This window comes from Macaca thibetana, chromosome 2, assembly GCF_024542745.1.
Source record: "Macaca thibetana thibetana isolate TM-01 chromosome 2, ASM2454274v1, whole genome shotgun sequence".
NCBI lineage: Eukaryota > Metazoa > Chordata > Mammalia > Primates > Cercopithecidae > Macaca > Macaca thibetana.
In genome coordinates this window covers 12,444,746-12,469,446 of record NC_065579.1, presented here as the reverse complement: position 1 = coordinate 12,469,446, position 24,701 = coordinate 12,444,746, and the positions used below count along the sequence as shown (strand labels likewise).

General features: G+C 38.0%; 1 protein-coding gene across 49 annotated transcripts in view; it reads left to right on the top strand.

Annotated features, from left to right (window-relative positions):
* The window catches only part of ARPP21 (cAMP regulated phosphoprotein 21), a 156,861-nt gene that overhangs the window by 93,080 nt on the left and 39,080 nt on the right, over positions 1–24,701 (top strand). For 48 of the 49 annotated variants that reach the window (XM_050776942.1, XM_050776774.1, XM_050777092.1 and 45 more), the window contains 4 exons: positions 6,584–6,768; positions 7,621–7,725; positions 8,726–8,986; positions 13,257–13,383. In XM_050776942.1, coding sequence (XP_050632899.1) covers positions 6,584–6,768; positions 7,621–7,725; positions 8,726–8,986; positions 13,257–13,383 — 678 coding nt within the window. The remainder of the gene's footprint in view (positions 1–6,583; positions 6,769–7,620; positions 7,726–8,725; positions 8,987–13,256; positions 13,384–24,701) is intronic. The other variant, XM_050777051.1, reaches the window with a different exon arrangement.

The following is a 24,701-nucleotide window of genomic DNA, read 5'->3' as shown; positions in this document are numbered from 1 at the left end:
CTAGTAATTAGGAAATTCAGAGAAGCATGAGAACTGTAGTAAAATAGTTACTTGAATAATTGCCACATTTTCATAAAACATATGGCACATTCCCAAGTCATGGTGTTTGATTGAGACATATTGAAAATGCTATAAGCTTGAGGGAAGAAAGGCATAATCATTTCATTGAAAACCGTTTGAAAGCTTCAGATTAGATACTTCTAAGGAGGATTTTAAGATTGCTTGTATTTTATCTGGATTATTGTAAGCACTATAAAGAAAATTAAAAGAAGACCAGGATCATATTCTTTACTTTGGACACAAATCAAAGTACTGTCTGACTTTGTTGGCTGAAATTCTTTCACTTTTAATTGAGATAGAGGGCTTGCAGAAAAGAAAACAGTTTAACCACTTGTTTTGAGTGGTTTGTTTTAAGCAAAATTACAGAGTGTTTTGTAAAAGCTCAACAGAGTATTTTTAGGGTACAATGCAGGAATATTATTTCTAATGATAGCATAGTTGTGCATGTGTATGTGTATATTATCATCTATAATCTTGTTTACAGAAAAAAGAAACAGAATATTGTTTGATGCCAAGTCCCAATTCTTATTCATTGGACCGAGTCGTTTAGAGCTGTTATCAAAATATCTCTTTTGTAAAAGGATCCCAACTAAGCAAAAGGATTTAATAACACTGTTGAACAGCTTCTCCATACATATTTTTCTGATCCGACAAATGCTAGATTTAAAATATCCTAAACCAAAAGGAAATGTATGCATATATTGTATACTATTTTTGAGTAGTGAGATGCAAGGTGAATTGTATTTCCTCTTTTCTAGAATATATTTATTCTGTAAATTGAAAAGATGCACATGTATGTGTATGTACATATATGTATTATATATAATGCATGTTATATGTATAGGTGTATCTATAGTATATGTATGTGTGTGTATGTACATGTATCTACCTATCCAATTTCTTATATGACTTTTACTGTTGAAACTAAAGGTTAGCCTCCTCTGGGCGGGAACTCATCTCCTTTTTCTGTCATTGCTGTGAATCTAGAAACTACACCTCTCACCCTTTTTAAAGTACCTTTCTGCCAAGTACACAATAGAAACACTTGGGTGTTAGGAACCAAGATCATACGACTATTTTGCTTCTCATTTGAACTGCTCTTGGGCTCATTTCCTTGTTACCACCACACTTTCAAGCTCCTGTGCAGAGGAGCCATACTTAGTTATTTTATTTTATTTGTCGCTTGCCCAGAATGGATAAAAAAGTCTCAGGCACTGTGCCGGTGCTCAATAATTACATCATTATTGCACGAATATCTCCTACCCATTATATATGTGGGATGGATAACGGAGCAGGTTTTCAGCTAATGTCATATATTTGGAATGTGGTTCATGTGCAAAATTATAATTGATAAAACATCTGTTTTAAACAAATATAAGACAAGTAATAATTTAAAAATACTAAGGTATCTGCCAATCATGTGCCTACTAAATGAAACGAAAATGAAACTTCCTTTGTCAGCACAATTGACTTGGCTCTTACTAAGTACTAAATATTTGGCACACTGAAATCAACCCACTCACATATACCCTTGCAGTTTCCCAAATATAACCATAACTTTTCATTTTGTCTGGCCTCAGACTCAACTTTCAACAGGCTCATTTCTAACTTAGGACCTCTTGCCTGTTCTTTCTTTGCTTTTCAGGAATCTGGATGAGTGAGGTGTCACAGAGGCTGTTTTTCAAAATTTTCCCTGTATAACATTTTCATTCTTGCAAGGCAAGCCTGGAATCTTGGGTTTGGTCTTCCTCTGGTTGTCTTGGACCCAGCCTCCTTTTGGAAATTTTTAGCAGAAAGCTCAGCTTTATGGGCTATTTTACTTCAACTCAGTGCAATCCAGAAATGCCAACAGGCATTGGCATCCCTCAAAAACTTGTTAATGTTCATATATGTTATTTTGATATTTTGCTTGGCCGTTATCTGGTGCAAGTTCAAGACTGTGTTATGTAAGGTCATGTCATTTGCAGGGACTTCACTTTGGGGAGCCTTTTAGAGCTGTTGTCTTTCAAATGCTTCTGATGGACTTCCATAACTCTATACTTTTATTTTTATCAGGACTTCTAGCATCTATTAATCCAAACTTCTTACACTTTTTTTATTAGATGAATCATGAATTTTGTGTTCTGTCTATAAATGTATCTTTGCAAGGTCTAAGTTAATCCTTGTCTACCCGTAATCAGTAGCTCCCTTGTAATTTGACTATCACCTTCTAAAGACTAGGAAGAGAAAATCTCTTTCTCTCACCCCTTCTCTCTCTTTTTAAATAGTTACCCTTCTTGACGGAAGGGTAAATTCAGAAATACTTTTGTATTAAAAACCAAGAGCATGTGATTTCTTCACTTCTTGTGTGAATTGCCCTTAGTCCATTTTCTTGTTACCAATACATGTAGAAGCTTCGTGTGAGGAGGGTCCAGGCTTAGTTATTTTTTATTTGCTTTTTTTTTTTTTTTTTTTTTTTTTTTTTTTTTTGCTTTCCTGAAATTGATGGCAAGGTCTTAGGCACTGTGCAGGTGCTCAATAATTACGTTATTATTGAAATAATATCTACTACCCATTATTCATGTTGATGTGGATAGTAGAGCAGTTTTTCACCTAATGTCGTATATTGGAGAGGAATGAGCATTCTGCATTTAATCCTTTTCTCTGTGTCTGCTCTGCATTCTCTGCCCTGGCTTATTTCTGTCATTGCACTCTCTTCACCTATGCCAGCACCCATGCCAAGGCCTGCTGAGCGTGCTTGTGCAGTTTCTGACGTGAAAACCTCCTCTAGGCTAACTAGGCCGAGGGCCAGCCAGTCCTTTTTTCCTCTTTAGTCTTCAGCAGCTGTCATTCAAACTAATTGCTTGTATTCAGTGTAATTGCATCTGGATTGGTAGAAATCCTAGAATATAGAGAGGCTGTCATTGCCTGAATTGAAAACCAATCGTCACCTATCCCGGGTCCCTTAGGAAATTGCTTTGTTCTGTTCTCTAGCATCCATCTTCTTTCATGTTTCTCAGTTCTTGCCATCTCTCCTTGGTGAGCATAAAAATCAATCTTTTGTACTCCCTTCTCTTTCCAGAAGAACCTGCCATCTCTCTCTACTTAAGTGAATCCTTAGTGCTTTTTATGTGCAATTATTTAGAAACAGCTCCTTCTTCTAGCCCACTGCGTATTAATCATATTTCAAATGGAGCATCTAGAATTTATCAAAAGACACATGAATGTTTTGGGATTATGTTTGAAAATTCTAGTTATGATCAGTTTTTCATACTTCCTTAGTTTTCATTGGGGTAAATCAAAACCATACAGAAATATAGTAAAAAAAAAAAATAGTAAAAATCCTTTCTTTTTCCTTTCCATTGTGCATGTACATGTGTGTGTGTGTGTGTGTGTGTGTGTGTGCACAGCATGAGACTTATTTTGAAATAATTCCAGATGGAGTTGTATGCCTGTCTTTGTGATTTTTTTTTAAAGTACCTAGAATTTTTGTCTTATCTTTTTAAAATATAGGACAAATGAAACACAGGAAAATTAAAGATTAGAACACTAAATGGGCTGATAGATTTTATAATATTGAGCTTTTAAAATTCATTTTTCAAATTGCTGATTTGGGAGGAAAAATAGGTTACAGTTTTGAAGCTAGAGGAGAGCTAGTTTTCAAAAAGAATATTCATTTAAAACAATAAAATGCATTTACATGATAGGAAAGCAAGTGCCTGGAAAATGAAGAACATAAAAAAAGAGAGAGCAAGACCAAACAGTTGATTTTGTCACTGTTTTGCAAATATAATTCCGGCACATTTTGCTTCCCCATCACAGCACATTATTGTTGGTTATGAAACTGATCAGGCTTTAGATATGTTTCTGAATATGCAACATTTAAACTTTCTTGTTACAAACACACAAATATATTTGTACTCAAATTTTGTGCTAATAATGGGGAATACTAACCTCTGGTTACTGTTCCTAAGTGATCTGAAGTCAAGGCTTTTGGTCTCTACCAGTGAGCATGTTGTTTGGCCTTACCACAATCTCAGCATTTTCCTCCCCAACTTGCTCCATTTTACTTTCTTAATTTATTGAACTATACAATATATAGGGGAAGTGCATGACCTGCACACATCTGAAGTCCAGACCTTAATAAATTTTTGCATACGTGAAAATTAGTGTAAACTTCACTCAGAATAAGACCCAGAGTATATCTAGTCTTCCTTTCGGTTTCCTCAGGCTCTCCCAGAGGTACTACTATTCTGACTTCTGTTACTGTTGATTAGTTTTCCCTGATCTTGTAGGTAATAAATGAGATTTCACAGTAGATGCCCTTTTGTGACTGATTTCCTTTATTTACAATATTCACTTAGTTAATTAGCTTAGTTCCCATGTTATAACAGTCTGCTCTTGTATGAATATCATATGTACTTTTTTTCACTAGAATATTTCATTTTCTCTGGGTCAGTTTTTAAATTCTTTACCTGTCTTCCTTTTTTTTTTTTTTTTTTTTTTTTGACAGGGTCTCACTCTGTCACCCAGGCTGGAGTGCAGTGGCATGATCTTGGCTCACTGCAACCTCCCTCCTGGGCTCCAGTGATCCTCCCACCTCAGCCTCCTGTGGAACCACAGGTGTGCATGTCCAGCTAATTTTTTGTATTTTTTTTTTAGAGACAAGAGTTTCATCCTGTTGCCCAGGCTAGTCTTGAACTCCTGAGATCAAATAATCTACCCACTTTGGCCTCCCAAAGTGCTGGGATCATAGGCATGAGCCACCATGCCTGGTCCTTGCTCCCTTTTGTTGCAAATTTTTCTCATGTGACTGAAGATCCTTGGTTGTTCTTTATTTATATTGTTGACGAACAAGGCTGTTGTTCTTTTCTCTGCCATCACACGCTTCTTACCCTGGATAAGAATACTTATGCAAGCCTTGTGTATCAGAACAATGCATGGATTGAGATGCTTTAGAATATGTGCTAGGGCAGAGCTCAGCATGCTGCCTCCACTATCTCCCTTATGCCAAGATACAGAGGACCTTCCACTGAACTATCGACCCCATCCTGGGAGCTCCATTCTCTCTAGGTATTTTGCTCAGGTTCCTAGAGAATATTTCTGTGACTTCAACTTGTAAACAAATATTCCTACTGTTCCTTTTCCAATAAGGTTACAGGATTTACTGAAAAGGGAAGAGAAGACTCACAAGTAGTTCTATGAACAGTTTGCCAATCCATTTCCCCATGTTCTGATGCTTCTCATTATTTATCTGTCAGTACTGGGTGTTACTTCATCTTGAAACACATCCTTCACCTCATCTGACTTCTCATTCATTGATTAATAATTTTCAGTTATGACACGTTTTTTTTTTCATCATTACCCAGTTGTTCCATGTACTCATTATGTAAAATTGGATAATTCACTTCAGTTATTTGGCATAATGGAAAGTGAATAGACTTTGAAGTCTTACTGACCAGGGTCATTTTCTAGTTCTCTCATTTACTGTTTTTTATATTTCTGAATAAGTTGCTTGGTCCCCCTGAGTCCTAATTTTCTTTAAGGTGGAAATGAGAATACGCATCTGCAGGTTGTTAGGAGAGCTAAGATCATACACGTAAGGTGCCTGTTACTGTGCTTGCCACATGGAAAATCAGTTTGTTCTCTCCTTTACACTCCCATACCCCCTCCTTTACTGCACTTTGCTCTTCTCATTTCAGCTTTGTATTCCCATAATTTTTCCAGGAATGGGACTTCATTTTCTCTTCTGAAAAGCAGAGAAATGATACCTTTCTTCCTCACAGGAATTGTAATGAGGCTCAAATGACGCTGTTTTGTACACTGCAAAATACTCCTCAAAGACAAAGCAATACTATGATGAATAGCAATATTAATAATAGCAAACCATGCCATCATTTTATAAGGAAAAGAATGTATATTAGCTTTTCCATTACAAGATGATTCTGTGATGTACTACGTTTAGAATCTAAAACCCCGGGTATCCTTGCTTATGTCTATTTCAAGAAATGAGTGAATGGATGTGTTATGCTACATTGTATATTTATTGGAAGAACTGATAATGATTCTGAATTGGTGACAAGGCTTAGTAGCAGCAAAATAAATGTATTGGTAAATAACTTGTGACTGAATGTAGCCGGAGGTGTGTAACTAGAAAGCAGTCATTACCCTTCAGTGTATGTTATCTCACTAATGGCTGTGAGGTGCAGCGCAGCAAAACATCTAGCTTTGTAAAGATTGCTTCTCCACAGGCCTCTCCACTGGGTACCTCCATCCACAGATACATTTAGCTTTGGCAAAGCTCCCTGAAGGTTGTCGATTTATTTGTCGCTTCTTAAATGGCTATGGGCTCCCACTGTCACCTAGCTTAAGCTATGGGTCACAAACAGTAAGGCCTTCACACTGGTGAAGGTTTTAGGGTCTTACATGTCCACTGCCCTGCCCCTTTACTTTAGGTTACTTTTTGAGTGTCTAACAGAGTGATTCTTTATGTCAAAGGAGAGATTGAGTAGCTTACCTGGACTAAGCTCTGATTCCATTGCAGGCCAGCCCTTTGTGAATCCCGATGGAACTCCTGCAATATACAACCCACCCAGCAGTCAGCAGCCCCTGCGAAGCGCCATGGTGGGGCAGTCCCAGCAGCAGCCGCCGCAGCAGCAGCCCTCCCCGCAGCCCCAGCAGCAGGTCCAGCCACCACAGCCACAGATGGCAGGCCCTCTGGTCACTCAGGTAAGGGGCTGATTGGAAGGCCGGGAAGGGAAGTACCCTGAGATGAAGGCTGCATAGTCCTCAGAGCAGCACTGAATCAGGGAGAGGGGTATATTTTACACTCAAGTCTCATAAATAAAACCTGACAGCACAGAGTTCTTTGCAGATTGACAGGATTTTATCTGGATCCTTAAGTTTAGATAGAGGCGAGCGCCCCATCCAGTAACTTGCAAGTTGAAGGCACGAAAGTAGGGAGAATAAATGATTTTTTCTTAGGCCTAAATGTCCTTTTTTAAATGTATGGAGAAGCCTCTGTCAGAGACTGAACTCTAGGTCTTTGCATCATCTTCCTCCCCCATTCCCATCACAAATCAAATGCTCATGTCTGCAAAGAGTCAGTATTGAATTCTTCATCAATGGGAAGAACAGAAATCAGTCAATTTCAAGGAGGACTGGCTGTTCCTACATACTCCTCTTAGAGAGTTGCGGAGTCACCCTCCTTTGCTAGGAAGACACATAGATGTGTCCACAGAAACCCAAAGTATCTCAGGTAGACTGCTAGAGTGAAATTCATTTTAAATTTTTGGTGTTACTTATTTGTTTTGGGGCAATATTTTCAGACCCAGAGGATCTAACCAACAATATCAAACGTACATCAGTAACTTCTTAAAGAAATAATCACTAAGTGCAAATGAGCCTCTCTCAAGTATGTCTGGCTCTGGTCTTTCAGAACCTTGACTTTTCTTTGGTGGCTAGTTGTCCCCTCTGGAGCGCACTGAACCTCGACAGCCTCTGAAGGACAGTGGTGTACATCTTGTGAGATTTCAACCCCAGTGCTTTTCTGTCACCTGATCGATTTTTTCTTTCCCCCAGTCTGTCCAGGGACTGCAGGCTTCCTCCCAGTCAGTGCAATATCCGGCAGTCTCTTTTCCTCCCCAGCACCTCCTGCCTGTGTCTCCAACGCAGCACTTTCCCATGGTACTGTATTATGTGTATATGACATTTTCCCCTAGGAGGGCATAGTCACTGATTTTAGTACCTTTTAAATGTGCCACTGGCTGACACTGAGTGGGTGCCTGGGCTGACTGTGAGGGGGTATGTGTGAATGTCTCATTTCTGAATATTACAGCCCATCTCTGCAAAACAATGGTTTCCTTTCTGCCATCTTTCTGTCCCATGCTGGGTGCTTCTGTGGTCTGGTACCCTCTTAAGAATATACCAGCTAAGCAGGAACTGAATGCCTTCAGAGTTAGAAATCAGGAACAGAAAGATACAGGAACTTTGCATGATGGTTTGGGAAAGATCTCAAAGCTGGTGTTGGGATGGGAACCATTATCACCCTATGCTCCTGATGTAGGTGTCCCTGGGATTCCAATCTCCCAATTTTCTTTCATTTTTCCCTCAAGTCACTAGGTCACTTTGAACAACAGATTAAAGGATGAGCATTGCTCCTAAATTTCAGATCAGGCCGGTGAACAAATACTCCCTCATATAGTAATGTAATCCCACCCAGCCTGTTGGCGATACTGGTCCTGGCTCCATCTTTGCAGCAGCACTGGGGGTGATGAGTATGGTTGGTTCTACCTTAGGGGTGTTCTGGAGAGGCAAATTCTGTGGTTTCTGCTGGGAAGACAAGCTGACCCTTCAGGACAGAACATCAAGCCCTCCTTGTGTGCAACACCATCCTGAGGAGCCTGTGCCTTCAGTGGAAAAATAATAATTTGTTTCCATTGCAAGAGAAATATTTGGATCAAAATTGTTGCCATCTCTGACTCTTGGGATGATTAAAACCTGATTTGTCATGTTGTGTTCTCTTGTTATGTTTTGGCTGAAGAATTATTTTATTTTATTTTTTCCAAATTGTACTTCCTGTCTCTCCCACAACTCCAAGAATATGTCCTGTGTGTCTGCCTCAGAGTGCCTCTTTTATTACCAAGCTGATCCTGCAAATTCCCTCATTCATTTCCATGACTTGCAGCGAGACGACGTGGCAACACAGTTTGGCCAGATGACCCTGAGCCGGCAGTCCTCGGGGGAGACTCCTGAACCCCCATCAGGTCCTGTCTACCCATCCTCCCTTATGCCACAGCCGGCCCAGCAGCACAGCTATGTCATCGCTTCTACAGGCCAGCAGCTTCCTACAGGAGGATTTTCAGGCTCTGGCCCTCCCATCTCCCAGCAGGTCCTCCAGCCCCCTGCCTCACCACAGGGATTTGTGCAACAGCCTCCGCCTGCACAGGTAGGTGTGCTTCCTCATGCCTGTGACCTACAGCTGATTTCTCATGCATTTTGACCTTTATCTTTCTATGTAGAATATAACCAGATTCAATTCCTCCTCCCTTTCTAGTCTATATTAATATTCCTCACCAACAGGAAGTAGTGTATTTTTTCATGCATCAGTTGTTTGAAGTTATAGGGCTCAGAAAGTGAGTTGAATGAAACTGATCCAAGTGCCCATGAAAACCACAGGGGAATATCCCATTTTCCAGGCTGCTGGTACAGGGACCATAAGAAAGCATTCTCTCCCATGTGATATCCTGCTCAGGGAATTGCCCAGGAAGGAAAAGCCATGGGGAAGGGAAAGGTCTGCACCTGGGGGACTTTCAACACTCTCTTGCTGCTGCTCCAAAACTGTGTTCTTTCCTTTCTTATCAATTCACAAGCATTTTCTGGGGCTAATCTGCTGCTCCAGGCAGGAGCTCCTCTATGAATATAAAGGAGGAAGGTAAGCTGATATCCATGGTCCTTTTCTCTCCCTAAGGGGAAGCACAGCTCACACATCTCTCACAGGTAGCCATTAATCATATTTAATTGACTTGAGCATGTAAGACACCACAGATCACTGATTTTTACTGTCTTCTCAAAGACTGATTATGTGTTACTGTTCACCACCAAACATCTCTGGTGCTCTCTTGGGTATCCCTTGCAGAATATTAGAAGTGATTACTGTCAAGATATAAAATGCACAGAGGCATTTTCTGGTCCATTTTCAAGGCACACAGATCCCAAGAAAATTCCATCCTAATTATGAAGTATTGCATGGGAAGAGCTGTTTAAAGTGCAATGTCACCTTCGTATCATTTGTTTCACTGCCTTAACATCTTGAATAAATTATTTTCTTTTCAAGCCACACAAAACCCTCTACCATGAAATAATTGTCACTAAATTGTTCATTTTATTTTGAGTGATTAATTAATAGTTCCTCTTCAGTTGCCTTCTCTGTAATATTTCTTCACAAGTGGGATCTTAAAAGATGTGTAAAATAAGTTTAAGTTTCAGGAGGAAGGGCTTCATTAATGTATTCATACTTTTACCAATAAATTAATAACTTCAAACTTAATTATTGGGAAAAAATAATTTAGCTCTTTTGGCCTAAAAAGTATTTAAGTGTCCTTACTAATTTCTGCTGTCAAACAAAATGTAAGCAGAATGTTTAATTAAAGATCTTTAAATAAATAAATAAATAAATAAATAAAATTTAGCCAGGCTTGGTGGCTCAGACCTTTAACTCCAGCACTTTGAGGGGCAAAAGAACTACTTGAGCCTGGGAGTTTGAGACCATCCTGGACAGTACAGGGAGACTTCATCTCTGCAAAAAAATTTTAAAAATATAGCTGGGTATGGTGGCACATTCTTGTGGTCCCACCTATTTAGGAGGCTGAGGTGGGAGAATCGCTTGAGCCTGGGATGTCAAGGCTGCAATGAGCCGTGATGATGTCTCCGCACTCCAGCCTACGAAACAATGCAGGACCCTATCTCAAGAAATGAAATAAATGAATAAATGAATAAATAAATAAATAAATATTTTAATAGGAAAGTCTTTCTTCACGGAAGGGATTTCAATATTAATCCGCTGCAGAAACAAAAGCAATTCATAACCCCTGTTGTGTCTGTGACAGAAATACTTTCATTCCTTCTTTAATGAGTTTTATGAAAGATAGAAAGAGAGGGAGACAAAACAGGTGTCTATGGTTCATAATCAGTCTAGACATTTAGGAAATTCTTTTTGAAGAATCACAGATAAAGGTATAGGCTATAACCCATTGTAACTTTCAATTTAGTAAACATTTTAAAATCTGATTACCCAACTATGGAACAATGAAAATAACTTAGTTCAGATTCAGCCCACAACAGTATGTGGAAATATGTTAAATTTCTGCAGAAAATGAATCTATTTAATAAATGTAAAGTTCGATTTCATCTGACTCATCATGTATGCTTTCTAAATGCCCGCTGGAAAGGTGAAGTGAAAAGCACATGGACGAGACAAAGAGGGATTTGAAGAAGGGAAATGGGAGAAGTGCATATTTCTTATAGTTTCTTCTTTCTTTTCTCTTCGAATCCACTCATTTTTGGATTCTCCATATTTTAACATGATTGGTTGAAAATACACATTTTCATCCTTTGAGGCTATTCTTACTCCTTTCTCCCTTCACCTCTCTCCTTTCAAACCTTTCATACTGATCTTTTAAAAGATTGCCATTAACCTGGCTTTCTTTCCATCCTCTCTGAGAGAGGATAAGGATAAACCAAGAGCTTATTTGCTTCATCCGGTTGGGGATCATCATTCCTAAGAGCTGACCAAAGCGCCACCTTGGAGTGGCGCTGGATACAAGTAGCCAAATCTCTAGCACAGCTTGCAAAGGTATCACAGAAGCTATGTCTGGAAAAAGAACAGTAACAAAACAAACAACAACAAAAGTTGAGCTTAAAATTTTTTCCATGCAGTTGTACTTTTATTGTAACCATTAGTGCTCATCACAAACATGTGTAAGTATAAATTCCTTCATCCCTGAGGATATTTTATGTTTTATATCAAACATAAGAAAGGAGATCAAGGAATAGCTATCACATTCATGAGCTTACATTTAATCAAGACACAGTCTTTTCTAAAGGAGCAAAATGCTATTTCCTAAAAAACACATAAATATAAATGCTGACAAATAAATTAGATGATAGTTGTTCTTATTTTTAATATGGGTAGGCATCTGATGCATTTTGCTAGTCATCTTTAACAGCACCAGAATTTGCCGGAGCATAGCTAAATACCATTATTACTCCAGAATTATTTGTTTTTTATTGTTATAAGCTGCCTGACAAAAAAAGAGAAGTAGTAAGAGCAAATCACTATAAGCAATGTGTACAATAACTTAGTTACCAGATACTGACCCAAGATTACTTTAGAATCATCCAGCCTCTTGCCCTTGAATATCCATATGTTATGTAGCCACAGTTATAATTCATCATGATTCCATGAAATTACAGAGCTACAGGTTCATACAGATTAAGTTATATTTTGTTCCCACTTTATCCTCAGGCAGTAAAATATGGTACATACGTTTCAACAGCAATATTGAAATAGAGAAGTGTTTCCTATTTGATCTGAGCAAATCAGAAAACAAAATAACCATGAAAATCACAGTTCTCAAATAATTGGCTTGTAATTTTATTCTATGTATATTACGTTTGTCGGCGGTCTACCGGGATACCTCAGTTGTCGTTTTAGAGAATATGATAGGCAAAATCTCAGAAGCGCAGAGATGGAAAATAATTAACAAGATTAATAAGAAAGTGACCTTAATATAAATGAACTGAGCCAGGCAAAGAAGTCTATCAGATCAGGAAACATTTCATTTGGATCATGATTAAATAGTCAGAATACTTTCATTCCTTCTCAGTCATAAGAAAGTTAAGAAAGTAGCATAAACCATATTTTTTAAATCATATTTCCCCTTTTAGATTGAACAGACTTTTTTGAATAGTGGTATGTACCAATCATTCTGCAATGTGCTTTGAGAGACTGCTATATTTCATAATTGCATTCCCTGCTCCTTTTAGGCTACAGATCCGCAGTTTTCATGTTTCACCCCGGTTTCCATTAGAAAAGCAACTCAAGTTAGATATAATATTTTAAATGTAGTTTTTTGTTTTTGATCATAACTGTTTCACTCTCTCTTGTTTCATCTAAAAAACACAAAAGTCTTGTTTTAAAACCACCATTGTAGGATCACGACTAGGTCAGCAATTGAGCAGGATTTATCACAGATGGCTCATCTCTGCTCCATATGGCTGGGGTGACTTGACTAGGGCTACACTCATATGCCTGGAACTGGAGGATAACCAGTCAATTGGGGGTACCTGTGTTCCCCACATGGCCTCTTTCTGCAGCAGAATAGTCTGGACTTCTTTGTCTTTTGGCTGGGGTCCCTGCCTGCAGATGTGGAAGCTGCAAGTCTTCTTTAGGATCAGGCTTGAAAGTCTCAGACGTCATTTCTGCCTCGTGGCATTGGTAAAAGAAAGTCACAGAACCAGCTCAGATTTAAGGTTTGGGAAATGGATTTTGCCTCTTTACGGGAGAAGTAGCAGGCCCATACACATAGGCATAGGAGAAGTTTGTGGTGGCCATCTTCACAACCTACCACAATTATAAGATGAAAACATATTTTATGTTTAAAAATTTACATTATCTACGTTCTCATTCTCTGCTTTCTTCCTCCTTTCTTCCACAGATGCCTGTATATTATTATCCATCTGGTCAGTACCCTACCTCAACCACGCAACAGTACCGGCCCATGGCCTCGGTTCAGTACAATGCTCAGAGGAGTCAGCAGATGCCACAGGCAGCACAGCAAGCAGGTACTCGGAATCTGTTTCCATTTTCTTCTCAACCCAGTTATTTTTGCTGGTGAATCTTGTACTCTTTAGATGAGTGTCCAAACTTGGCAATTTAAATCAGCACATTTCCTCTACCCAGAGAAGATAACAAAGCATTTGATTGACTCTATGTGGAAAAGTAGTAGGTGCAAGAAGGTGAAGCATATGTCAGACTAGCATCCCTGGCATGCATGCTAAACAGCCTCCATAAATTATTTTTTGATCCTTCTTCTGTCAAAGCAGAAAGTCAACCACATCCGTACCTTTCTAGTTCATATTTTCTTTTAATTTTTTTTTTTTCTTTTCAATTTGAAGAGATTGCTTCCCCTGTTCTTAAGGCTAGGGAACCAAATTAGGTTGTTTCAATATCGTGCTAAAAGATACTGCCTCTAGGAGAAGGCTACTGACTATGCAGCGTGTCTCAGTGGAACTCTGACTCCATGGTTCACTTTCATGATGGCCACACGCCTCCTGCTCAGAGCCCGGCAGCCGCTGTGCAGTGGGAAGGGGGGCCGATACACTGTACGAGAGTGAGTAGCAGGTCTCACAGTGAACCGGTCTCTTTCCCTACTGTGTCACACTCCTAATGGAATATGCCGCTACCCAGAGAGCAGCAGGAACCCGGCAGGGCTGAGGGACTGTGCTAGGGAGAGGTTTGTGTCATTCCTGCTGGCCAAACTGCAAGAAAAACTGCTAATTGTCATGCTGAAGACCGCCTGACGGGGACACTCTGCCTTCCGTAAGTAGGTCATGTAAAGAGCACGTGCTCCTTGCTGCTGCTCGGAGATGCCTGCTCCGTGATCTGATTTCTGCACTGAATCTATGTTATGCATATGGAATGTATACAGATCCATGTATGTAATATATACACAATGTGTACCATTTTTATAAGCTATAAAAAAAGTGCAGTTCTTGCCAAGGATTAGCACCAATCACGGACACCCGAAGAATACTAATGCTGACACTGCTAGCAGCCTGTCTGATTGGAGAAAGAATTAAATTCCCCTGTATTGTGGATGGCTGCATGTTCTTTGGTTTATCTCATGGCCTAATTAAAGTCTGTGGGAGAAGAATTAGAGAAACCTGTATCTTCCAGCCAGATTTTGTCTTGTTTCAGCACTGTATTAGTTTGGGGAAGAATATATTTGACCTCTGAATTGACTTTAGACTTTTACAGTGTCTTGAGGACACTAAAAGGTTTCAAATAACTATTTATTTTAAGAAAATCACTTGGCAATATTTTCTCTGATTTGGGGAAAATGTTATTATCTTTATCATTTTGGTGGTCACTGTGCTATCGGTTTAGATACCTGCTGTAGAAATGTGCTGCTTGCATTCTGGACTATCTTATTTTATGCTAATGTTAATTAAAGAGTTAATTTACCATCTTGAGTATCCTGGTGTAGAGGCTATGGGGAAGTTTTCTTCTTGGTTTCCAATGCCTTTAGAAGAAGAAAGATGCAGATATCTAATTATAATGATTTTTATTAAGTTTGGTGCCATTGTGTGGCAACTTTAAAAGAGATTATTTCAGTCTTGTGGTAGAGTGTCATCATGCAAAGAAATGCAGTTACAAAATGTGCTGGAATCCACTAAACCCATAAACTCTAGATCTATGGGAGGGGATGAGAAAGTTAGATGAATATGATAACTGGGCAACAGAATTAGATTTCAAAAGAGTTTAGGTCTCCCCTACTGACTTCTACATTGCTTTTTCTCCTCTTCACTAACTTCATTAGCGATGTCAAAGCAAGAGACAATATATGAGACATTTTTTACTCTTTAATAAAACACGATGGGAGAATTTAGGGATGTGGAAACACTCTCCCCCATTCAGTTAGAGACCTAACTGGCTCCAACTACATTCCATGGCAACCTGGTGGCTTTGGTTGGTCACATTCTCCCACATCACCACAAAAATGGCACCCCCAAGGCGAGATAATGACACTGTAATGAGAAGAGTGCACTCTAGAGCAGCATCAAACTCAATAGAGAAGCAAGGCAGTGCCTAGGGTGTCAAGGAAGTGAGTGCCAGGTAATGTGGCCTGTACAGGGTGAGGAGGTGAGAAAAGTGAAATGATCATATATAGTATTGTCCCCAGAAATGATGGCATTAGTATACACATGCAGACTGAGACCTTTGGGCTCTTAGTTTTTGTGGCCACCACACTGGATACCTGGTCTAAAATCCCAACACAGTTTCCACCACAGTGATGAATGTACCCACTATTTGGGAAAGCAGATGGTGTTCCCTGACCTTACACAGAATCGCTTCTGCTAATAAAATCCAAGTAACCAGTCCACACAGTGGCTCTTTGAGAGTGCACAGAGACTCTGAGTCCTACAGCTGGGAGGCCTTTTGTTGAGCCTAGGGAGGCTAATAGAAACTTTCCAAATGGACATGGCAGTCATTTGTGAGAGCAACTCTATGTGGATGGACTATCTCATAGAGGAAAGAGCCTCTTCAGATAACTACACAAGTTATATTTTCTGGAGGAACTAGAAGATAAGCCTTCTCCATCTTTAAGTCAAACTATGGGCTATCAGCATGTCACCCTCCCACAGTGATGTTTTGGCTTGTTCTTCCTCCTGCCTCCTGCAGCTGTGTGTCTTGGGATCTGACCCTCTTCCATCTCATCTGATACTGACACCAGATTGTGTCATAACATCGTCAGGTATCATGTGGTTAAATATTAGAGTGAGACAGAATTATGTCAGTTAAAGCTAAATGAGATTTTAATCTGAATTTGCTTCTTGGCACTGTTCTTAACCCTTATTTAATTGCAGTAAAAAGCCTCTCTTCCTTCTCCTACATTCTTGCCAGAATTGCAATCTCTGTCAGTTACTACATCTTTCCTAGCACTTAAAACTCTACACAGTGAATTTTTGTAAAGTGAACTGGACACTATACTGTTGATTAAATAGGACACCTGAGTTCCCCTGTGGCACAGTAGGGAGACATAAGTTCTTTATCCTGGTGATTTTGTACTCTTCATCCGATCAGCACATGGTAAAAGGTTCTAAACATGTGGAAGAGGAAGCCTATGTTGGTGGTGATTATAATAAAGAGTACTAACGTTGGGGCCCGGTGTGGTGGCGTACACCTGTAATCTCAGCACTTTGGGAGGCTGAGACAGGTGGAACACCTGAGGTCAGGAGCTCGAGACCAGCCTGACCAACATGGTGAAACCCCATCTCTACTAAAAAAAATACAAAAATTAGCCGGGCATGGTGACGGTTGCCATAATCCCAACTACTTGGGGAGGCTGAGGCAGGAGAATCACTTGAACCTGGGAGGCGGAAGTGACAGTAAGCCGAGATCACGCCGTTGCACTCCAAATCCAGCCTGGGCAACAGAGCAAGACTCCATCTAAAAAAAAAAAAAAAAAAAAAAAAAGGAACACTAATGTTGAGAAAGTTTAGAGAAATCAAATGGTAGAGTTGCAAAATGATATTTGGAATTTGTAACTATATTTGTGAGAAAAAAAAAAACCTTCCATTTATAAATATCTCCAACAGAAGAATTTGTTTATTGCCAATCTGGCATTATCAGATACCTCCAATAGTGGGGAGACAGTTTTCTTTCTGAGGGAATTATTGATAGCCCAAGTCTGTGCAGAAGAGCAGTTATCAGGACAGGTGCACTGCCTCATCAGCCAGGCATGGTGGTACTTTCCAGTAGTCCTAGAAACTTGGAGGAGTACAACATCACCGGGATAAAGAACTTATGTCTCCCTCCTCTGCCTCAGGGGAACTCAGATGTCCTATTTAATCAATAGTATAGTGTCCAGTTCACATTATAAAAATTCATTGTGTAGAGTTTTAAGTCCTGAGGTGAGAGGATTGCTTGAGCCTTGGAGGTTGAGACTGCTGTGAGCCATGATCATGCCATTGCACCCCAGCCTAGATGACAGAGCAAAGTCCTATCAAAAAAGAAAAAGAACGAAAGAATGAAAGGAAGAGGGGGGGAGGGAAGGAGGGAAGGAGGAAGGGAGGGAGGGAAAGAAAGAAGCAAGGAAGGAAGGAAGGAAGGAAGGAAGGAAGGAAGGAAGGAGAAAGAAAGAAAGGGAAGGAGGGAGGAAGAAGAGAGAGAGAAAGAAAGTAAAGAAAGAAGGAAGGAAGGAAGAGGAAGGAAGGAAGGAAGGAAGGAAGGAAGGAAGGAAGGAAGGAAGGAAGGAAGGAAGAAAAAAGGGAAGGAAGGAAGAGAGAGAGAGAAAGGAAGAAAGAAAGAGGAAAGAAAATCAGTTATCAGGTTATGACTTGTTTATAAAAGGACTATAGTTTTAAAATCATTCTATCTTTGAAAGACTTGGAAGTGAGAATATCTTAACTGAAAACAGAGTTTCTCAATGTTCAGATATTGAAATGAAGTGCTGATGAACAAATGTTTCATTCCTTAATGTTTTAAGTTTATTTCAGTAGTTAGCTATCATGACATTTTTTAGTTAGTACCTGTGTTGCTATAGTTTTATTCTTGTTGAGAAACATATTTAAGGCCAAAAAATATTGGCAATTATCACATCTCCCATTGATTCGGGATGTCTAGTGGGCTAGTTTAATCACTACCACAAGTTTACAAGGGAAATATAGCGTTCCTTCTTTACAGATAGGTGAAACTATTCCTCAGTGAAGTAAAATAAATTATCCTGGGTCTCAAGGTTAACTGTGTAGGGAAAAGCACCCCCAGACATGACTGGTTTTAAGCCCATGTGGTAAGCATTTTATTGGAACACCTTAAACATAGTTACCAGTTTTGCCTTTATATGCTAACATGGATGATCGTATAAAAACTGGCATATGGGAAATAAACCAGCATGCCCATGTTATAGAGGCAGGTAATATTAAGTTAATTGTTCAAGTACACAGGTTGACCTAAAAGCAGAAAATGTAAAAACCTTTGTCTTCTGCCTCCCTACTGAGCTTGGGGTTCCATATTACTTTGCAGAGCTGGTCAATAACAACAAATGGCAGAGAGCAGCTGAGACATTTACATTCAAATCACACATTAGAAAGGAAAAGAAAACAAAAAAGAGTTTCTCTTAGATGGTTTCCAACTCCAAATTTCCTTTGAAGTTTGACTTAAAAAGAGAAGTCCTGTGTGTGTTCTTAAATGGGAATTGGGGGAAGAATTTTGGTTTAGTATCAGAGTAACACTAGCCTCATAAAATGAATAGGAAAGTGTTCCTTCCCTTTCTACTTTTGGAAAGAGATTGTATAAAATTGGTGCTAAATCTTCTTTAAATGTTTGTTAGAATTCTCCAATAAAACCATTTGACCCTGGAGATTTTCAGAAACATTTTTTAACCTTGTTTTTTAAGATAGTCTCTGGAGATTTTATATTATGAGTTAATTTTTTATGATTATAGTATTCAGATTATATATTTCATCTTTGTTTAGTTTGGGTAGTTTGTGATCATTAAGGTCTTGGCCCATTTCTTCTAAGTTGCTGAATTTAGGAGTATAAAATTGATAGTTTTATTTCTTTACTATCTTTTCATAGCTTCAGGATATGTTGTGATATCCTGTTTCATTCCTGATACAGATGGTTTTTAACTTCTCTCTTTTCATTTTTGTCAGTCTTGCTAGATTTATCAATTTTATTGATCTTTTCCAAGAACTAGCTCTCTGTTTCATTGATTTTTCTCTATTGTTTTAGCTTCAATTTCATTGATTACTGACTTATCCTTATTATTTTATTATTTTCTTCCTTCTGTTAATTATAGGTTTATTTTGCTTTTTTTGGTGATTTCTTAAGATAAGAAGATTTTTTATTTGAGATTTTTTCTTTTTTAATGTAAATATTTAATGCTATAAATTTCCCTTTCAGTCTCGCTTTAGCTGTGTCCCACAGATTTTGATATGCTGTATTTTCATTTTCATTCATTTGTATATTTTTAAATTTTCTTTGAAACCTCATCTTTGACCGGTGGATTATTTAGAGGTGTATTTCTTAATGCCCCAGTGTTTAGAGATTTTCCTTTTGTCTTCCTGTTATTGATTCTTGATTGATTCTATTACAGTTAAATAACATGTTCTGTATGATTTCAGTTCTTATAAAATTTTTCAGGTGGTTTTATGACCTAGGAAATAGCCTATTTAGGGGAATGTTCCATAAGCACTTGAAAACACTGGGTATTCTGTAGTTGTTGGGTGGAATATTCTATATATATCAGCCAGATCAGGTTGGTTTCTTTTGTTGTTCAGGTCTTCCATATTTTTTCTGTTTTTATGTTTACAGTTCCATCAGTTGCTGAGAGGGGGACATTCACAACCCCACCATAAAACTTTCTAAGGCCCTGGAATGAATTTCAAGGCAAAAGTTGCCTCCAGTGTCCCTGACATGCAAGGACAGAGGAGGGATTTAGTTTTTCAGAGGATGCTATCTTTTAGTTCCTTTTGCAATTGAATAAGAAATATTTCATCACCTAAAAAAATGTTAAGGTTTCGTAAAAATAGTCTGGAAGGTAAAAGTCCTGTGAACAGTGAGAGGGCTTTGGGTGAGTTTGAGTTGTTCCTATAAGCTGCTGCCTGCATCTCTCACTTGCCAGGCTTTCAGCCTTGTGGTTTAATGCCAGTAATGTTACTTTAGGTCTAGGTAGAAGAGTTATGAAGATGACCGTTTACAAAGGACAGTTCAACAATTCTGCCTTCCTAAGAAATCAGGAGGGTCTCTATTCTTGAATGCCGTGAAGATAGAACAGTACGAAATCAAGACAGCTACATAGCAGAGTAAAAAGGGTGAAAAAGATCATGAGGGAACCTTAAGTTAAATTAAACTATAACTGCAGCAAATCATTTGGTATGGATTTTGAAACTGTAGAGATGTGTCTCACCTCTGCTTTAGAAAAGGCCTTTTCTCTTCTACCCTCCCCTACTCCCAACTATCTACTGAATGATTCATTTTGGGTAAAAAACAGTTTCATAGAGCATTTTCCATTAAAATGTTTTACTTTTGAAATTACAGTTCAGGAGGAAGCCATGAAAAAAGAAATCCTAAAAATGCATAGTATTGCAAAACCCCATGCAGCTCTTATGGGGCCTTCTTATGGTGATTTAATGTACCTCTGTTCTGTGTGAGTAAGTAAGTGATGCTCCAATTCTTGCAGTAGTAGAGTTGGAATTTCTCATGGAAGACAATAGTGGAAGTCTTTGAAAATTTTTGGAATGTCTTTACTCACTCTTTTCACTTACATTTAAGATAAACCTCTCTGTGGACTTTCCCTTACAGTCTGCTCAACAGCCAGAATGAGATATGACTACTATGAATATAAATGGAGTTTAAATACTTAATTTTTCTAAATGAGGAAATTGACACTAGAAGGCCAGTCTCCTGTCCAATGCAGTCTCTCTTGTCCGAGTCAGAGAGGGGCTTCTGCTACTTTAGCACTTACAGATTTAATAACAGATACAGATTTCAGAAACTCAGCAAGCTTATTCACAGTCTGACAAAGTCTGACTTGTCAGAGTCTACTCTGCCTATGTGAACTCAAAAGCATCTAATACCTGCAACTTGAAAACAGAGCACACAAACAAGAGAAAACAGTAACTCAGTAATTTGGAAATATGTTATTACCTATCCCCACTCATAAGAAAAGAAGTAGAGATTCTCCAACTCTCAGAGTATGATCTTTTCCTTCCCAGATAAAGCAGGTGGAAATGAGCCTTTACAACAGCCCTCTTGTTTGTTCAACTAATCGGGGAAGCTAATGATGGATGCAGATAAATCAGGTTGCAATGAACTAAAAATACATGCAAATAAAAGACACAGGAAAGAATGGTGAGGGAAGAGGAAACCTGGTCAGGTCAGGTCCTATTTGTTTTATTTTGCTGACTGACTGTGATAATGGTATCAATCAGGAATCTGCAGACAGCACTCTGACCTTTTGGATCTAGATGCCATTGAATCAATCCTGTGTTCTATATCTGAGGAAACTATATGTGTTTAAAGAGTTCTTTGGTGAAGAATTGTGAAGTTGGAGGGGGTCAGCCTGTCAGAAATACAAACTTTAAAATAGGCCAGTTTTTGTTTCCCTCTGGAGCAAAAATTCAAAATGCCTTTCAACTCTTTAGTTATAGTTATTCAATTCCCTCTAGCACTTCTGTACACAAATCAACTCTAAGCCTCTGAACATTTGTAAAATCATCTTGCAAATGCTATCCCCAAGCCCTCTCATGGGAGATGAGAAGGTTACTGTAACCAGGCTCCTCAAACTTTAATGTGCATGGAAACCCAGATCTTGTTAAAATGCATTTCAATGCAGAAGTTCTGGAGTGTCTTGAGATTCTACATTTTTAGCAAACTCCCAGGTGATGCTGGTGCTTCTGGTCTACTGTTTTGAAAGCAATGCAATACATAGTACATTTTTATTCATGGCCAGTTCATATACAAGCTGTTGCAAAGGGAGGGGACCTACCTAAATTCATTGTTTTATTTTACATTATTTGTATTAGGCACAATTCTAATATTTCATAGTCAACATATCTAATCTTGTGAATTACAGCTAGTATTTAGAATTAATATGCTAAGGTTTACAAATCCAAATTTTAAGAAACCATATGAATATAATGTGATTCCATGGTATAGTGGACACTCATAAATGAATGAATAATGTGTGTACCTATTTTCACTTTGGTATGGCAGGAGGTGAATATGTGTGTGTGAGAGAGAGAGAGAGATAGAGAGAGAGAAATAATTTTCATTTTAGCCAGATCTCTTGGTGGTTTATTTTTCCCTTGTGGAAAATATGGTGCTTCAGGTAAAGTTGTTGTGTGAATACTTAAAAGTCTAAAACAGAAATCTCTCAACCATCTAATTCAAGTATAAATAAGAGCAAAACCGTGATTAAATATTATGAAATCAAATAGAATGACAGCCCGACAAATCAATTCATGTCAACATATGAATATACACATTTTGTGTTTCAAAGTTCAAACACCCAAGGAATATGTCTCAGATCTTTTAGGACACTTTCAAAGGTATAGTATGTTTCAATTTTGGTATGCCTAGTGATTTGGGAATTTCAACAAATTTAAAATAATAATACTCCCATCAAAACTCATTTCAATTGTTCAGATGGCAGGAAATAACTGAACTGTGAAAATGTATCCCTATCACTCTTTGCTCCTGGAAGCTCTTTCCTTCAATCATTTTAGTTTACTCTTGAATGAATAGTAGTGGAATGGACTTAGTGGCATGGCTGGCAGGAAGATATGATTATCTGTGGAACATGTATATTTGAGAAGAGACCAAAGCCACAATTTCTTTTCTGATAGTTCTCCATAGAAATTCAATAAATAGCAGCGTGTTTAGCTTTTTTGTTTCTCCTTTCAGAAGTAATGTTTCTGACATAACAGCGAGCTGTTAGTATTAACAACTCTAAGTAAGAAATAAGGTTATTGCCTCTTTAATGTTGTTCTGAAGCACATTTGGGATGGGGCAAAATGTACCTTAATGGAATCTACAAATTTATTTAACCAAAGCAGTTGAGTAAGTTTGACAGTGAATCCAGTATTTTTAGCTTGACTGATTAATGTAATTGTCAATATAATTGAGAAGGGTTTTTTTTTCCCCCAAATATCTCTTTTCTCATTCTTTGTGCTTCTGCTATTCTTCACCTTGATTTTTTGCTCCTTGAGGTTGGCTGGAGATGGGGAGAAGGAGCATCAGAGCTAAAGAAAGAATGTGGAATACTGGTATGACCAATAGATACATTAATTTATGAACAGTAGGATTTTGTCTTTATACCTTAATTTCCCTTCTCTAAGAGTTGATTATTCTTAAAAAAGATGTATTTTCCTAAAAATTTACATATATTTTAACATTTAGGGTCCATTAATCATTTTATTTTTTTATTTGAGAAAATAGGTATAACTAATAACACTAAGAAGCAATGCAAAAGTTGTTACACTTGACAGCTCTAAGGACATGATTTATAATTTGAGTGTCTGCATTATTATATTTCCAAAAGCAGAGAGGTGAGTTATTAAAGAGTGACACAAGGATTTAATTGTCTGATGTCTGTTAACATCAGTGGGAGGAGTCACATGGATAAATCCTTGTGGAACACGCTGTTCTGAAAATATTAGTTTGAAGAAGGTTTCTATGGAAATGTTTATGTGTTTCTTTCATTAATTGGTCTAATTATTCTATTTACAAAAATTATAATGAGAAATATGACACTGGGATTAAGAGAAAAGTTAACATTATTAAGAGCAATAATAAGAATCGTGCTATTTTTAGACCTAAAAATCTTACACATTCCCCAAAATGGTATAGATGGTCAGGTTCTCTCTGTCCCTTAGAAAGTTATAGTAAAAGGAACTTGTTACGCATATTTGCAGTAATTGCGTTAGCACTTTGTATTTTATGTGATTTTTGGTTTTTAAATTTACATTTGTTATGCAGTTAAGTACTACCAGTATTATTAGAATTTCTGCTTTTGTGTAAAGATGGAAAATAAGTCAAATTATAGCATTATCTGTTTTCTTTACTGTACAAAAGAAAATGGAAAGCAGTCGTTTGGCAAAAACAGAAAGAAAAAGGATATTTGGATTAAAGATGGTAAGAAAAGAAAGGTGGCAAGTAAAGCATACACATATACGTTATTGAAAGCTCTAGCATTTCTTTGCAGTTTTTCTAGGAAAGAAACTAAATAAAAAACAAAATAACCCTAAAATTTTCAAACTACTTTCCCAAGAATGTGATTTACCTGATTATTTAACTGAATGAAATCTTGGCCCTCCCTTTTTCTTTTCTCCTCCTTTTGTTTCTTGTTAATTTTTTGAGATAAGTTTCTGTTCTCAGTTGTCACCTAGATCTGTGAACTACCCTGTTTTTCAGTCCCACTTTTATTCTGAAGCACATTTAAAACAAACGAACAAACAGACCTTTTTCATTGTCTCCACCACCTTCCCAACCCTGTCTGTTTTCTCATTGTATTTTCTATCTTTAACGCTTGACTCTACACAAGTTCTCTGCAACTCTCTTTATACTCTTTCTTTGTTCTTATATTAAATAAAATATGCACTTCAAACTCAGGATGCTGCTTATGTTATGTTTTAGTTGTCTGCATTTTTCTATTTATCAGTTCTTTTTCTTTCGATTCTGCACATGTCTCTCCATTATGAAATAGGACACTTCATTATTCCAGAGACAGTCTCAATCTAACAGTCAAACAATGAACAAGAATTTCTGGGATTTTTCTCCTTTTCTAGTAAGAGACCACAAAGAATACCATGCTATTTTTGTTCACCTTGGTATCCCTAGAACCAATGTAAATTTGGCCCACAGGATTTGTGAC